The sequence below is a fragment of the Manis pentadactyla genome, chromosome 9, assembly GCF_030020395.1.
Source record: "Manis pentadactyla isolate mManPen7 chromosome 9, mManPen7.hap1, whole genome shotgun sequence".
Classification (NCBI taxonomy): domain Eukaryota; kingdom Metazoa; phylum Chordata; class Mammalia; order Pholidota; family Manidae; genus Manis; species Manis pentadactyla.
The window spans coordinates 39,687,401-39,704,083 of NC_080027.1; the positions used below are offsets into that span (position 1 = coordinate 39,687,401).

Sequence of the window (16,683 nt, forward strand, 5' to 3'; positions counted from 1 at the left end):
GGCCGTGCGGGAACAGCCAAGCGCACCCGCCCGCCAGGCGCGTGCCCCAAGGCGAAGCGGGCGGGTTGAGGGGTCCTGCCCGCGCGCGCCGGGGGTCCTTAGAGCGAGCGCTCAAGCGCTCAGGTGGTCCTGTCAGCCAAGGCTACTGGTCGAGAAAAGGAGACGTGAAGGAATGTGGGCATTGTAGGAAGGATAAGACGAATGGCAAAAGACAAATTAAAAGTAAAAAGCCGTGCTCCAATTCTTCACAACCCCTGCGTATCCTAACTGGCGTTGCCTAGGCTCCGGGAGCGCGCTTTCTGGCTCGCCTCGCAAACCCTCCCGGCTTAAATCAGAGGGGAGGGAGAGGGCGGTACCGGCGGCGCGCGGGGCGGGGCCTAAGGCGGCGAGGGCGGCGGCACCAGCTGCAGCGGCAGTCGGGACCTAGACATCTGGGACTGTTGTTCTCTCGCGGCGGGACTGCTTCGGTCTGTGCGCGTAGAAAGAGACCCGGAGCTGGGCTGGTGGGGAGCGAGCTGCCGCATCTCCCCTCTCGCCTGCTTCCCCGAAGCTGCATCAGGAGCTGTCTCTGACGCCTGCGGTCGATCTCCGATGCCCGTCAGTGAGGAGGGGGCGTCGGAACCCTGGTGAGCGCACCTCAGGCCCCCCAACACCGTGTCTTCGCAGGCCCCCCAGGCCTGCACACCCAGTCTGGCTGCCATGGCTGAAAATGCAGAGGGGGACTTGAACTCCAACCTGCTCCATGCTCCCTACCACACCGGGGACCCTCAGCTGGACACGGCCATCGGGCAGTGGCTCCGTTGGGATAAGGTGGGTACCTGGTCAGCCCAGCATCCGCCCCCTCCTCCCGCACGCAAGCCGCCCTTTCCTGTCCCCACTCGGTGCTCGGTAGGTTGCAGAGGAGATGGCTCAGGCCACGGGGCGGGGGCCAGCGGAACCGGGCGTTGCCACCCACCTTTGCCTGGGCTGCCTCCCTGGGACAGTCGGAGCAGAGTAGGGACGTCTGTAGTTGCTTCCTTTGCGGTGAGCGAAATTGTAACCTCCCCCACCTCCTCCCCACCACCACCCGCACCCCCCGCCAAGTGCATGTCATTTCCCTTTCTCAAAAATAAATAAATAAATAAATAAATAATAAACAAACATCTTAAGTTATACCCTTCTTAGGGCTATTTCCTTCCCCCTTTCTTCTCCCTTGACTTCCTTCTCCGCAAACCTGGAAGTGGTTTTTGGCATCCTTCTTGGATGTTTCCAACCGCTGTTCGCTTTAGTTGTGGTCTGGTGTGTTTCCACCTTCAGCTGCTAGGTAGTCCCTGGTCTTTCATCACTGCCTGGTAATCTCTAGTGTCACCTTTTGCTTTTGGGAAACGTAAGAGTTATGCTACCTCTTTATTTACCTTGCCGGGAGTTATTTTCTGGAAGTATCCTGTTCAAAGAATCATGTTTTACAGTTTTCATATGATTCTCCTGATAAGGAATTGTTTTTGCTTGTCCCATCCCTCTTCCTCTTCTACCTGCACCCGCTCCAAATTGTGATGATTTCATCTTGTGCAGACATATGGGATGGATGGATCTTTGAGAGCCAGAGTTAAAATATGCAGCTATCTCTCTAGTAAAAGAGGCCCCTCGTAGCTGCAGCGGAGGAAGAGAATCCAAGCTTTTACTTCGTCGAGTGCATTAAATCCATTTGTTGAAGTAGAGAAAGCAATGTATTTAAAATGGAATTAATAATGCTGAATTAAAGATTTAGTATGGTAGTATGTGAAATGTATGAAAGAATTTTCTAAAGGATTCACTTTCTGAAAAAGTTTTATGTTCGCTTTGTTCAGTCATTCATGCATTCAGCAAAAAATATTTATGAAGCACTGGTTAATGTTCCCATAACTTGTTAGGGTGAGGGAATACTAATGGTGAGGAAGATAGAAAGGGTTTTGCCCTCAACAACCTTCAGTATGCAAATAAAGAAGACCAGCAAATAAGCAATTACAGTGAGTTGGTTAGTATTACTTGGTCATATGCATTTGGATGTTCTAATTGTTCCTCTAGAGTGCTTCTGAAAATGTAAAGTGCTTACAGATCACCTGGGACTTTAACATGCAGATACTGATTTAGGAGGCCTGGGGTGGGGCCTGAGATTCTTCCTCAGAAAGAACTCTTACGTAATACCAATGCTGCTGGTCCGTGAACCATACTTTTAAGTAGCAAGACTCTATAGAGTTCTAATTAAGATACTGAGTTAGAGAAGTAATTCCTTTATTGTAGGATTTGACTGTATATATTTTTAATCAAGTGAGCAGAATCTGTGCTCTCCCATTAATTATCATAAGGATGTGCAAAATGCAAATAACTTTAAAGCCATCTTGCCAGTATTTATTGAATGCCCTGCTGTGAATACAGGTCCTTGCTGTAGAAGCACACAAAAGAAGTGGAGATTCAAAGATTGCTGTTCTGCTTTTAGTCCATTAGGAGGAGAAAACCTAACATATAAAATAGCTAAGGCTTAGCACACAGCAAAATGATACATATTACAAACCAACTATATGGTCTTCAGCAAGGAAAACTAAATTACAAATGAATGTTATCCTTATATGTTGAATATAGTTGTTTTTGCTTAAAGCCACTTGCTTTCATTAGTATTGTCAGCAAATGAATGTGGTTGCACTTATGTCTCCCTAAGTGAAAGGAAGACCTACGAAATTAAAAGAGATTTGTAGAATTAAATACAATTTAATTTACTAGTTACTGTTATGTATGTCAAAGCTCTTGGCCTTACAACAATAGGAGTTTGTTTTTTGTTGCTATGGATGACATCTTCTGTTCTCTTTAGGTGTCAGTTTTGACTATAATTTTCCTGATGAATCTCTTAATTGATTTTTTTTAAAGATTGCTTGAGTGAATTAGCACTTATTATTTATCTATGCTGTGCCCAGATATTATTGGGATATACTGAAATATAAAAAGACAATAAAATGTGTAGACACATAAAAAGATAACACTAGGGCAGTATTGGCACAATTAAATGTTTTATAGGAAATCAGTTCTTAGAGGAGTTCAAGGGTAAGAGTGACCTGTGGACTGGAATGGTCAAGGAAGACTATATGAGAAAAAAAGATACATGTAAAGAGACTGAAGAGAGCCTTCACTGATAGTGGAGAGAATTTCTTAATTTATATTTCAAGTGCTCTCTGCATACAAGGCACTGGCTTAAAACCTGTGGAACATACAGAGATGAAATAGATATGGATTATATCTTCAAAGAGCATGAAAGGGAAGATAAAACAAAAGCTCACAAATATAATTCAGGGAGCAAATAATAAGTGCCCTTATCAAAGAAATAGATATAAATAATTTTAATAATCATTTAATAAAAATAATAATTAATTGCTCCCTCTCTTAATGGGAGAAAATACTTTTAATTGGTAAAGAAAGGTATATCTACTGTAGATGATAGTGTAGGGAAGGTAGGCTGTGTCCCAGGGCACTGATAAATTTAGAGTATAGAAATGTAAAATAATAGACTTAGAGCCTTTATTGCATTACACATGGATAGCATATGTAGTGTTTTAGAAGAGAAACTGAGTTTAATACCTACTTAGTGAAAAAAGAAACCTATCAAAACTGCTAATTCTTAATGACTGGTGAGTAAGCTATAAATTGATGTGAAGGCAATTTGCTACTTGCCTAGCTCACCAAAATTACTAGTTTTAGCCTTGGTAGGGTGGTGGTGTGCTTAGAAGAGTCTTCAGGAAAAGTGTTATTTGTGCTGAATTTTTGTAATTAGTTAAAATTTAGATTTGCTAATATGGAGAGGAGGTCTATTCTGAACAGAGATAGAAACTTTAATGTGTGGACTTAGAATATTTGTTTCTGCTGTAGTATAGAAGAAAATTATTAGAAAGGCATTTAGAGACCAGATCATAGAAAGGCTTTAGTATGTCTTTAGTGGCCTTGAATAAATAAAGGTTTGTGTAAGTGTTAAAAAGAAAATAGTGCAACAGGACAGGGTTTTTATTTGGGGCAGTCTGGGGTACCCCATGTAGTTTATATAGGATGGCATTCTGTTGATAAATTTACCATAGTCCAGGATCTGACCATTGGTTCCTATGCCTTCATACTAATTTGTTAGTCTGTCTTGTCTCAGGAAGTACTTATCCTACTCTAGAAACTGAAACTGATGTCTGAAATCAAAATGCTATTTTCTTAATGTATGCTATAGATGTAATATAAGTGGATTTGTCTCTAATCAGGGCATTTTCTAGATGTACCATGGGGTAGTTAAAGAATTTAAAGAGTCGGAATATTTTTAGTGATCAGGAAAATCAAAACCCAAGGGGTCAGATATATAGCATAAATGTTCAACAGCATCAGCATATAATAAGTGTATGCATCCATCACTGTGATGGGACTGTCCTACCACTGAAACCTAAAGAGCTCTTGGGTTCAAGATCACCATGGATCAAGGTGTTGCTTCTCCAGATAGTGCACAGATGACCCTTCTACAGTGTTCTCTCCCTTCTAGGGCTAACTAAGGCTCCCACTTCCTTCCTAATTCTTTTTTGATGCTTTCCTACATTCTCTCAAATTATGTACAAGTCTTGCTGGCCTAGAAGCCAGGTTCCCTTTAACATGACAGCTGTCTCCTGTTTCTGATCTATAAATGTTAACTTTTTGAAAGCAGTCTTGACTGAGATATTGAGCACTGGCCAAGTCTGGCTGTGTGAATGTATGGGTTGCGAGTGGGATGGGACACAGGGCAGAGCTGCTCAGCCAGCTGTAGCAGCAACAGCTATATAGTGACAATGGTGTGGAGGCAGGAATTGGCCATGGCATTTTGAGAAATAGTGAGTAAAGCACACTGGTCTCAGAAAGTAGGTCTATGTTTAGAAAAAGTAGAATGTAGAGTTAAAGATAGATTACAGTAGATTAGGGCTATGAAATGCCTGAAAATAGAAATAAAAGACTTCAGTCTAAATCTTGATTTTCAGACATCTAGCAGTGAAAGTTTTTCAAGTAAAATATAGCCTAGATAAAAAAGTGGTCAACAAACTTCCTATTTTTTTCTCTCTTTTACCATTCAGTTTTATTTAACCTTACATTCTTGGGAATTATCCCCTTAACTTACTCTTTGACCTTTTAAGATGAGATAATGAATGAAATTCACATCTTTAATAAAAACCTAAGATGATCTATCACACTAGTCACACTCTATATAACAAAAACAGCAGAATATACATTTTTTAAAAGACAGATGAAATATTTGCCAAAATAGGCCATATGCTAGCACATCAAAGAAATCAATAAGTTTAAAAGGATTCAAATCATACAAAGTTGTTTTCTGGCCACAGTGGAATTAAATTAGAAATCACTAACAGAAAAGCATCTTGAAAATTCCCAAATATATGGAAACTAGATAATACATTTCTAAATAATGCATAGGTCAAAGAAGGAATCCAGAGGGAAATTAGAAAGTATTTTGAATGTAATGAAAATGAAAACCACTACATATCAAAATGTGTGGGATGTCACTAAAACAATATCTAGGGAGAAATTTTTTTTAATTTTTTATTAAGGTATGATTGATATACACTATTACGAAGATTTCACATGAAAAAACAATGTGGTTACTACATTTACCCATATTATCAAGTCCCCACCCATACCCCAATGCAGTCACTGTCCATCAGTGTAGTAAGATGCCACAGGTCCACTATGTGCCTTCTCTGTGCTACACTGTTCTCCCCGTGATCCCACTCAACATGTGTACTAAACATAATACCCCTCAATCCCCTTCTCCCTCCCTCCCCACCTGCCCTCCCACACCCCTCCCCTTTGGTAACAACGAGTTCATTCTTGGAGTCTCAGTCTGCTGCTATTTTGTTACTTGAGTTTTGCTTCATTGTTATACTCCACAAATGAGGGAAATCATTTGGCATTTGTCTTTCTCTGCCTGGCTTATTTCACTGAGCACAGTGTCCTCCAGCTCCATCCATGTTGTTGCAAATGGTAAGATTTGTTTCTTTCTTATGGCCAAATAGTATTCCATTGTGTGTATGTACCGCATCTTCTTTATCCATTCATCTACTGATGGACACTTAGGTTGCTTCAATATCTTGGCTATTGTAAAAAGTGCTGCGATAAACATAGGGGTGCATAAGTCTTTTTGAATCTGAGAAGTTGTATTCTTTGGGTAAATTCCAAGGAGTGGAATTCCCGGGTCAAATGGTATTTCTATTTTTAGTTTTTTGAGGAACCTCCATATTGCTTTCCACAGTGGTTGAACTAGCTTACATTCCCACCAGCAGTGTAGGAGGGTTCCCCTTTCTCTGCATCTTCGACAGCATTTCTTGTTCTTATTCTTTTTGATGCTGGCCATCCTTACTGGTGTGAGGTGATATCTCATTGTGGTTTTAATTTGCATTCCCTGATGATGAGTGATGTGGAGCATCTTTTCATGTGTCTGTTGGCCATCTGAATTTCCTCTTTGGACAACTGTCTCTTCATATCCTCTGCCCATTTGTTAATCGGGTTATTTGCTTTTTGGGTGTTGAGACATCTAAGTTCTTTGTATATTTTGGATGTTAACCCCTTGTCGGATATGTCATTTACAAATATATTCTCCCATATTGTAGAATGCCTTTTTGTTCTGTTGATGGTGTCCTTTGCCGTATAGAAACTTTTTAGTTTGATGTAGTCCCCTGAGTTCATTTTTGCTTTTGTTTCCCTTGCTCGAGGAGATGTGTTCAGAAAGAAGTTGTTCATGCTTATATTCAGGAGATGTTTGCCTATGTTGTCTTCTAAGAGTTTTGTGGTTTGATAACTTACATTCAACTCTTTAATCCATTTCAAGTTTACTTTTGTGTATGGGGTTGAGCGATAATCCAGTTTCATTCTCTTGCATGTAGCTGTCCAGTTTTGCCAACGCCAGCTGTTGAAGAGGCTGTCATTTCCCCATGGTATGTCCATGGCTCCTTTATCAAATATTAATTGACCATATATGGTTGAGTTTATATCAGAGCTCTCTAGTCTGTTCCATTGGTCTATGGGTCTGTTCTTGTGCCAGTACCAAATTGTCTTGATTACTGTGGCTTTGTAGTAGAGCTTGAAGTTGGGGAGCATAATCCCCCCAGCTTTATTCTTCCTTCTCAGAATTGCTTTGGCTATTCAAGATCTTTTGTGGTTCCATATGAATTTTAGAATGATTTTCTCTAGTTCGTTGAAGAATGCTGTTGGTATTTTGATAGGAATTGCATTGAATCTATAGATTGTTTTATGCAGGATGGCCATTTTGACAATATAAATTCTTCCTATCTATGAGCATGGGATGTATTTCCATTTATTGGTATCTTCTTTACTTTCTTTCATGAGTGTCTTGTAGTTTTCAGAGTATAGGTTTTTCACTTCCTTGGTTAGGTTTATTTCTAGGTATTTTATTATTTCTGATGCAATTGTGAATGGAATTGTTTTCCTGATTTCTCTCTCTGCTAGTTCATTGTTAGTGTATAGGAATGCCACAGATTTCTGGGTATTAATTTTGTATCCTGCAACTTTGCTGAATTCAGATATTAGATCTAGTAGTTTTGGAATGGATTCTTTAGGGTTTTTATGTACAATATCATGTCATCCGCAAACAGGCACAGTTTAACTTCTCCCTTGCCAATCTGGATGCCTTTTATTTCTTTGTGTTTTCTGATTGCCATGGCTAGGACCTCCAGTACTATGTTGAATCAAAGTGGGGAAAGTGGGCATCCTTGTCTTGTTCCCAATATTAAAAGAAAAACTTTCAGCTTCTTGCTGTTAGGTATGACGTTGGCTGTGGGTTTGTCATATTTGGCCTTTATTATGTTGAGGTACTTGCCCTCTGTACCCATTTTGTTGAGAGTTTTTATCATGAATGGATGTTGAATTTTGTCAAATGCCTTTTCAGCATCTGTGGAGATGATCATGTGGTTTTTGTCCTTCTTATTGTTGATGTGGTGGATGATGTTGATGGATTTTCAAATGTTGCACCATCCCTGCATCCCTGAAATAAATTCTACTTGATCATGATGGATGATCTTTTTGATGTATTTTTGAATTCGGTCTGCTAATATTTTGGAGAGTGTTTTTGCGTCTATGTTCATCAGGGATATTGGTCTATAATTTTCTTTTTTTGTGATGTCTTTGCCTGGTTTTGGTATTAGAGTGATGCTGGCCTCATAGAATGAGTTTGGAAGCATTCCCTCTTCTACTCTTTGGAAAACTTTAAGGAGAATGGCTATTAGGTCTTCACTAAATGATTGATAAAATTCAGCGGTGAAGCCATATGATCCAGGAGTTTTGTCTTAGGTAGGTTTTTAATTACCAGCTGAATTTCATTGCTGGTAATTGGTGTGTTCAGATTTTCTGTTGCTTCCTTGCTCAGCCTTGGAAGGTTGTATTTTTCTAGAAAGTTGTCCATTTCTTCTAGGTTATCCAGTTTGTTAGCATATAATTTTTCATAGTATTCTCTAATAATTCTTTGTATTTCTGTGGTGTCCGTAGTGACTTTTCCTTTCTGATTTGTGATTCTGTTTATGTCTGTAGACTCTCTTTTTTTCTTGATAAGTCTGGCTAGGGGTTTATCTACTTTGTTTATTTTCTTGAAGAAAAATAAGGGGTTTAAAGTGAGTCTCTTCTAGGCAGCATATAGATGGGTCTCGTTTTTTTATTCATTCACTGACTCTATGTCTTTTGATTGGTGCATTCAGTCTGTTTACATTTAGGGTGATTATTGATAGGTATATACTTATTACCATTGCAGACTTTAGATTCGTGGTTACCAGAGCTTCAAGGTTAACTTCCTTACTATCTAAGAGTCTAACTTAACTTGCTTAAAATGCTATTACAAACACAAACTATAGGTTCTTTTCTTTTTCTCCTCCTTTTTCTTCCTCCTCCATTCTTTATATATTAGGTATGATATTCTTTACTCTTTGTCTATCCCTTGAATGACTTTGCGGATAGTCAATTTAATTTTGCATTTGCTTAGTAATTAGCTGTTCTACTTTTTTTACTGCAGTTTTATTACCTCTGGTGACAGCTATTAAACCTTAGGAACACTTCCATCTATAGCAGTCCCTCCAAAATAGACTGTAGAGATGGTTTGTGGGAGGTAAATTCTCTCAGCTTTTGCTTATCTGGAAATTATTTAATCCCTCCTTCCAGTTTAAATGATAATCTTGCTGGATAAAGTAATCTTGGTTCCAGGCCGTTCTGCTTCATTGCATTAAATACATCATGCCACTCCCTTACGGCATGTAAGGTTTCTGCTGAGAAGTCTGATGTCAGCTTAATGGGCTTTCCTTTGTATGTGATCTTATTTCTCTCTCTGGCTGCTTTTAATAGTCTGTCCTTATCATTGATCTTTGCCATTTTAATTACTACATGTCTTGGTGTTGTCTTCCTTGGGTCCCTTTTGTTGGGAGATCTGTGCCTCTCCATGGCCTGAGGGACTATCTCCTTCCCCAGATTGGGGACGTTTTCAGCAATTACCTCATCAAAGACACTTTCTATCCCTTTCTCTCTCTTCTTCTAGTACCCCTATAATGTGAATATTGTTCCATTTGGATTGGTTGGTCCTTTTTTCTCTCTGTGCCTCAGCTTCTTTGTATTCCTCTTCTCTAGATTCTATTTCATTTATCGTCTCCTCCACTGTATCTAATCTGCTTTTAATACCCTCCATCATGCCCTTCAACAATTGGATCTCCAACTGGAATTCATCCCTGAGTTCTTGAATATCTTTCCATACCTCCATGAGCATGTTCATGATTTTTATTTTGAACTCCCTTTCAGGAAGAGTCATGAGGTTCATACCGTCTTTCTCAGGAGTTATATTAATTTTACTTTGAACCAGGTTCTTTTGGCGTTTTATATTTGTATGTGGTGCCCTCTAGTGTCCAGAAGCTCTAGTCTCTGGAGCTGTTCAACCCCTGAAGCAATGTTGGGGTTTGCAGGGGAGTGGTATTGGTGCCTGGGGGGAGGAAAGAGCTGTTTCCTGCTTCTTGGCTCCTATGCCTTTCTCCACTGCCTGAACCAGTGGGCCGAGCACACAGGTATAAGCCTCTGTGCTTTGCGTTCGTAGTTGCTGTAGACAGGTCTTCCCTCTGGCTGGCCTAATGCCAGGGTAGGGTTTGCTTGTTTGCGAGCCAGGTGGGGTGGCTGTGAGAAAGGCGCAGTAGGCTGCCTATCACAGAGGGGATCCTTGGAGATGTGTAGTCAGCCAGGGATCTGGAGCACCTGGAAATCATGAAAGCTCCCAACCTGCTGGACAGAGTGCATCTGGACAATTTTGTCTACCTGTCCTTTCTCCTGAGCAGTAAGCTCTGTGCAATCCTTGCCCCTTTAGCAGCCCTCTTGCTAAGGGCTTCCTTGTTAGGAAGTCTCTCAGACTGCCCACCTTTTTTTTGTCCCAGAGCAGCCAGATACGGATCCCTGCTTTCCACAAGCAGCTGGAATCTCAGTCTCTCCAGGAATTCTGCCTGTCTTAGCTTTCCAACACCCTAATCACTAGAGTATCATGGAAGCACCATGAAATGTACGTTTGTGCTCCCAGAGCAGATCTCCAGAGTTAGGTATTCAGTAGTCCCAGGCCTCCACTCCCTCCCTGCTCCATTTCTCTTCCTTCCACTGATGAGCTGGGGTGGGGGAAGGGCTTGGTTCTGCCAGGCCACAGCTTTGGTACTTTGCCATGTTCCATGAGGTCTGCTCATTTCTCCAGGTGTATGCGCAGTCTGGTGCAGTCCTCTTTCCTGTTGCTCTTTCAGGATTAGTTATATTAATTATATTTTCATATTATATGCGGTTTTAGGAGGAAGCCTCTGTCTCACCTCCCATGCTGCCATCTTTCAACAACAAATTTCCTTTTAAATCATTGTCATGTAATGGAAAATATGCCCATGAAGCACTTCTACAAAGGTGGTCTAGTCCATTGTATATTGTATATCATTGTATAGAGACTCAAAGAAGTTGTGGAAATTATCTAGTTGTGGATAATGGCCCCGAGCCTGGACCAGAGCTTGGATCTGCCACCTAGTTCAATCTAAGTTTTATAATACTAGTTTATATTACATTTTCCCCACATTTTTCTAATATTTGACTTGGTATTTAATCAATGAAGAGTACAGAACACATATAGTTTTATTAGTTTTGGGATATAGTATGTATTACTTGAATTTATTTGTGTAGTGTTTCAAGGTTCGTAAAATGATTACAATCTCATTTGATCATTCACAGCAGTCCTGCATGGTGCGCAGGCTAGTAGTTGTTATTCCCATTTTTACAAGTAAAGAAACTTTTCCGTAAAGGAAAATGATTTGCCCAAGGACATACAGCTTTTACGTGATAGAGCTGGGACATTTACCTAGGTCATCGGACCTTTAGTTTTCCTATGACTGTACTAGAATCTATAACCTAAATATTTAGTAAATGTTAGTGACATCATAAATCAAATTTCAAAGACCTCATTAAAACCATTTTATTGGCTTTTGTAAAAGCTGGAATAGGATCTAATACTCTGCAGAGTAAATTGTCATGGAATATTTTTAAAGAGCTGAATCTGCAGCTCAGTTGTTGCTTTGGTCTTCTCAGCAACATTTTCCCTCTGCCCAAGAAATTCGGTACACATAAGTGAGGGTTTGAGTTTATTTCCCTTTTTAGAAATAAAATTTATTTTTTTCATTTCCAATTTTTTTACTCTTTTTCTCTTCAGTTTATACCATTTTATTTTCTATTTATTTTTACTTATTTCAAAGAAATACATGCTTATGATTTTAAATTAATACAAAAGAGATTATAAAAGGTAGCAATATTCCCCACCAGCTCTTCTCATCCTGGATTGCTCCATAGGAGCCATTTTTAACCATTCATTTTTAGTTATTTTCATGGTTACCATCAAAAGACTAAATAATATGCTAGTAAACAGTATTCCTTGATTTATTTTAGTTATTATCTGTCAAATACATGCTATGAAATGTGGGAGTTCACTCACACTATTTCTACCCCTCCTAAATTTATGGTTATGGTGATGCTGTTAGTTTTAGTCATTCTTTTGAAAGTTTATAAAATGTAATTAGTGCTAACGAAGTCTACAGAATAACAAGTCTGGCTCACAAACACAGAGCTCCCAAATGGCCATTCTAATTTAAGAGGAGACCAGCAGAAAACATATCTCAATATACAAAAACAGAGAAAATGCATACGAGCTTTACAGAAAAATCTGTGGATGTCAATGACTAACCAAGGATCAGGTTATGTAAGGAAAACAAGAAGCATGAGAACTAAGAAAAACAAAGAAACCAGCTCAGAAAAAAACTGAGGTAAGTAAGGAAACATAAGAACTAGAACTTGAAAACTTTAAATTAGATTTTAAAAGATAATTGTTTCATCAAATAAAGTAAGATGATATGAAAAGGGAACAGGAAACAAGAACAAGCTCTTGGAAGTTAATAAAATAAAAATACTGCATCCCTCAACCCTGTGCTACATGCAATAGAAAACATAAAACTTTAAGTTGAGGAAACCTTTAGCAAAAGGAAATAGGAAATATGAGGGAAGTTGACCTACAGGAACTACTCCAGGAGGCCAATGTAAAGAAATCCCAGATGGCAACACTGCACTAGATCTACACTGGGCTGCAAGAAATGTGTCTTGAAAAAGAATCCAACATCTATGTCTGGAAGACTTTAATGATATGGTGAAGATGGCCTGTTATTTCTGGCAGCAGTATTGAAAAATGAAAAGCAGTTATCCACAGATGGAAGAGGGAGAGAGAAGAGGAAGGAGAGGAGGAAGGAGGCAGGGAGGAAGACAGACATGAATAAGCAAGTTATGGTCCAAAAATAAGCAAACTAAAACAGCATGATTTTGAACAATTGATTGGTGGAGCTTAAGAAAAAAATTCCATTTGATTGCAATACATTTGATCTCAGGAGATACAATGGGCCTGAAAAGAAGGAAATTTTAGCCAAGCCAATTTCTGGGGTCTACAGTGAACAATACTAAAATAGTCTTAAATTAGTGCTCACATTATTTTCAAATTTGAGGATCAACCTGAAAAGTGTTTTACTTCTTTTAATTGTGTTAAAAAGCATAAAAAACATTTTAGGGATTTCAACACACCACTTACTCCAAAGGACAGATCAACCAGACAGAAAATAAGTAAGGACACAGAGGCACTGAACAACACATTAGAACAGATGACTTAACAGACGTCTATAGAATATTCCACCCCAAAAGCAGCAGGATACACCTTCTTTTCAAGTGCACATGGAACATTTCCAGAATAGACCACACAATAGGCCACAAAAAGAGCCTCAGGAAATTCCAAAAGATTGAAGTTGTACCAACCAACTTCTCAGATCACAAAGGTATAAAACTAGAAATAAATTATACAAAGAAAACAAAAAGGCTCACAAACACACAGAGGCTTAACAAAATATTCCTAAATAATCAGTGGATCAGTGACCAAATTAAAACAGAGATCAAGCAATATATGGAGACAAATGGAAACAACAACATAATGTCCCAACTTCTGTGGGATGCAGTGAAGGCAGTTCTAAGAGGAAAGTATATAGCAATCCAGGCCTATTTAAAGAAGGAAGAACAATCCCAAATGCAGTCTAAAGTCACAATTATTGAAACTGGAAAAAAAGAACAAATGAGACCTAAAGTCAGTAGAAGGAGGGACATAATAAAGATCAGAGAAGAAATAAATAAAATTGAGAAGAATAAAACTAGAAAGAATTAATGAAACCAGGAGCTGGTTCTTTGAGAAAATAAACAACATAGATAAAACCCTAGCCAGACTTATCAATAAAAGAAGAGTGTATACACATAAACAGAATCATAAATGAGAAAGGAAAAATCACTACGGACACCAGAAATACAAAGAATTATTAGAGAATACTATGAAAATCTACATGCTAACAAACTGGATAACCTAGAAGAAATAGACAACTTTCTAGAAAAATGCAACCTTCCAAGAATGACCCAGGAAGAAACAAAGAATCTGAACACATCAAATACCAGGAATGAAATTGAATCGGTAATCAAAAAACTACCCAAGAACAAAACCCCCAGGCCAGATGGCTTCACCGCTGAATTTTATCAGACATTTAGAGAAGATATAATACCCATTCTTCTTAAAGTTTTCCAAAGAATAGAAGAGAAGGGAATACTTTCAAACTCATTCTATGAGGCCAGCATCACTCTAATACCAAAACCAGGCAAAGACACCACAAAAAAAGAAAATTACAGACGAATATCCCTGATGAACACAAATGCAAAAATACTCAACAAAATATTAGCAAACTAAATCCATCAAGAGGATCATACATCATGATCTAGTGGGATTCATCCCAGAGATGCAAGGATGATACATTTGAAAATCCATCAACATCATCCACTATATCAATAAAAAGGAGAAAAATCACATGATCTTCTCTGTAAATGCTGAAAAAGCATTTGACAAAATTCAACATCCATTCATGATAAAAACTCTCAACAAAATGGGTATAGAGGGCAAGTACCTCAACATAATAAAGGCCATATACGACAAACCCACAGCCAACATCGTACTTAACAGTGAAAAGCTGAAAGCTTCTCCTCTAAGATCGGAAACAAGACAAGGATGCCCACTCTCACCACTTTTATTCAACATAATACTGGAGGTGCTAGCTATAGCAATCAGTCAACACAAGAAATCGAAGGCATCCATATTGGTAAGGAAGAAGTTAAACTGTCCCTGTTTGCAGATGACATGACATTGTACCTAAAAAATCCTAAAGAATCCACTCCAAAACTACTAGATCTAATATCGGAATTCAGCAAAGTTGCAGGATACAAAATTAATACACAGAAATCTGTTGCATTCCTACACAGTAATGATAAACTAGCAGAAAGAGAAATCAGGAAAACAATTCATTCACAATTGCATCAAAAAGAATAAAATACCTAGGATTAAACCTAACCAAGGAAGTGAAAGACCTATACCCTGAAAACAACAAGACACTCTTGAGAGAAATTAAAGATGACACTAATAAATGGAAATTCATCCCATGCTCTTGGGTAGGAAGAATTAGTATTGTCAAAATGGCCATCCTGCATAAAGCAATTTACAGATTCAGTGCAATCCCTATCAAAATACTGACAGCATTCTTCAGCAAACTGGAACAAATAGTTCTAAAATTCATATGGAACCACAAAAGACCCCAAATAACCAAAGCTATCCTGAGAAGGAAGAATAAAGTAGGGGGGATTACACTTCCCAACTTCAAGCTGTACTACAAAGCCACAGTAATCAAGACAATTTGGTACTGGCACAAGAACAGACCCATAGACGAATGGAACAGAATAAAGAGTCCAGATATTAACCTAAGCATATATAGTCAATTAATATACAATAAAGGAGCCATGGAAATACAATGGGGAAATGACAGCCTCTTCAACAGCTGGTGTTGGTGAAACTGGACAGCTACATGTAAGAGAATGAAACTGGATTATTGTCTAACTCCATACACAAAAATAAACTTGAAATGGATCAAAGATGTAAATGTAAGTCATGAAACCATAAAACTCTTAGAAGAAAATATGGGCAAAACTCTCTTTAATATAAACATGAGCAACTTTTTCATAAGCATGTATCCCCAGGCAAAGGAAACAAAAGCAAAAATGAACAAGTGGGACTATGTCAAACCAGAAAGGTCTATACAGCAAAGGACACCATCAGTAGAACAAAAAAGTATCCTACAGTATGGGAGAATATATTCATAAATGACATATCCTCTAAGGGGTTGACATCCAAAATATATAAAGAGCTCACACACCTCAACAAACAAAAAGCAAATAATCCGATTAAAAAATGGCAAATGATCTGAACAGATACTTCTCCAAAGAAGAAATTCAGATGGCCAACTGGCACATGAAAAGATACTCCACATCACTAATCATCAGAGAAATGCAAATTAAAACCACAATGAGATATCACCTCATACCAGTTAGGATAGCCAACATCCAAAACACAAACAACAACGAACTCTGGCGAGAATGTGGAGATAGGGAAACCCTCCTATGTTGCTGGTGGGAATTTAAATTAGTTCAACCATTGTGGAAAGCATTATGGAGGTTCCTCAAAAAACTCAAAATGGAAATACCATTTGACCCAGGAATTCCACTCCTAGGAATTTACCCTAAGAATGCAGCAGCCCAGTTTGAAAAAGACATATACACCCCTGTGTTTATCGCAGCACTATTTACAATAGCCAAGAAATGGAAGCAACCTAAGTGTCCATCAGTAGATGAATGGATAAAGAAGATGTGGTACATATACACAATGGAATATTATTCGGCCATAAGAAGAAAACAAATCCTTCCATTTGCAACAACATGGATGGAGCTAGAGGGTATTATGCTCAGTGAAATAAGCCAGGCGGAGAAAGACAAGTAGCAAATGATTTCACTCATCTGTGGAGCATAAGAACAAAGCAAAAACTAAAGGAACAAAACAGCAGCAGACTCACGGAACCCAAGAATGGACTAACAGTTACCAAAGGGAAAGGGACTGGGGAGGATGGGTGGGAAGGGAGGGATAAGGGGATTAAGGAGCATTATGATTAGCACACATAATGTAGGGGGAGGCATGGGAAAGGCAGTATAGCACGGAGAAGACAAGTA

At 38.9% G+C, this 16,683-nt stretch overlaps 1 protein-coding gene across 2 annotated transcripts in view; it reads left to right on the forward strand.

Moving 5' to 3' along the window:
- Window positions 1-360: 360 nt before the first annotated feature.
- The window catches only part of PGM2L1 (phosphoglucomutase 2 like 1), a 69,756-nt gene continuing 53,433 nt past the window's right edge, over window positions 361-16,683 (forward strand). Inside the window, exon 1 of one of the 2 annotated variants that reach the window (XM_036929784.2) lies at window positions 361-810. In XM_036929784.2, coding sequence (XP_036785679.2) covers window positions 700-810 — 111 coding nt within the window. In that variant the 5' untranslated portion in view covers window positions 361-699. The remainder of the gene's footprint in view (window positions 811-16,683) is intronic. The other variant, XM_057507222.1, reaches the window with a different exon arrangement.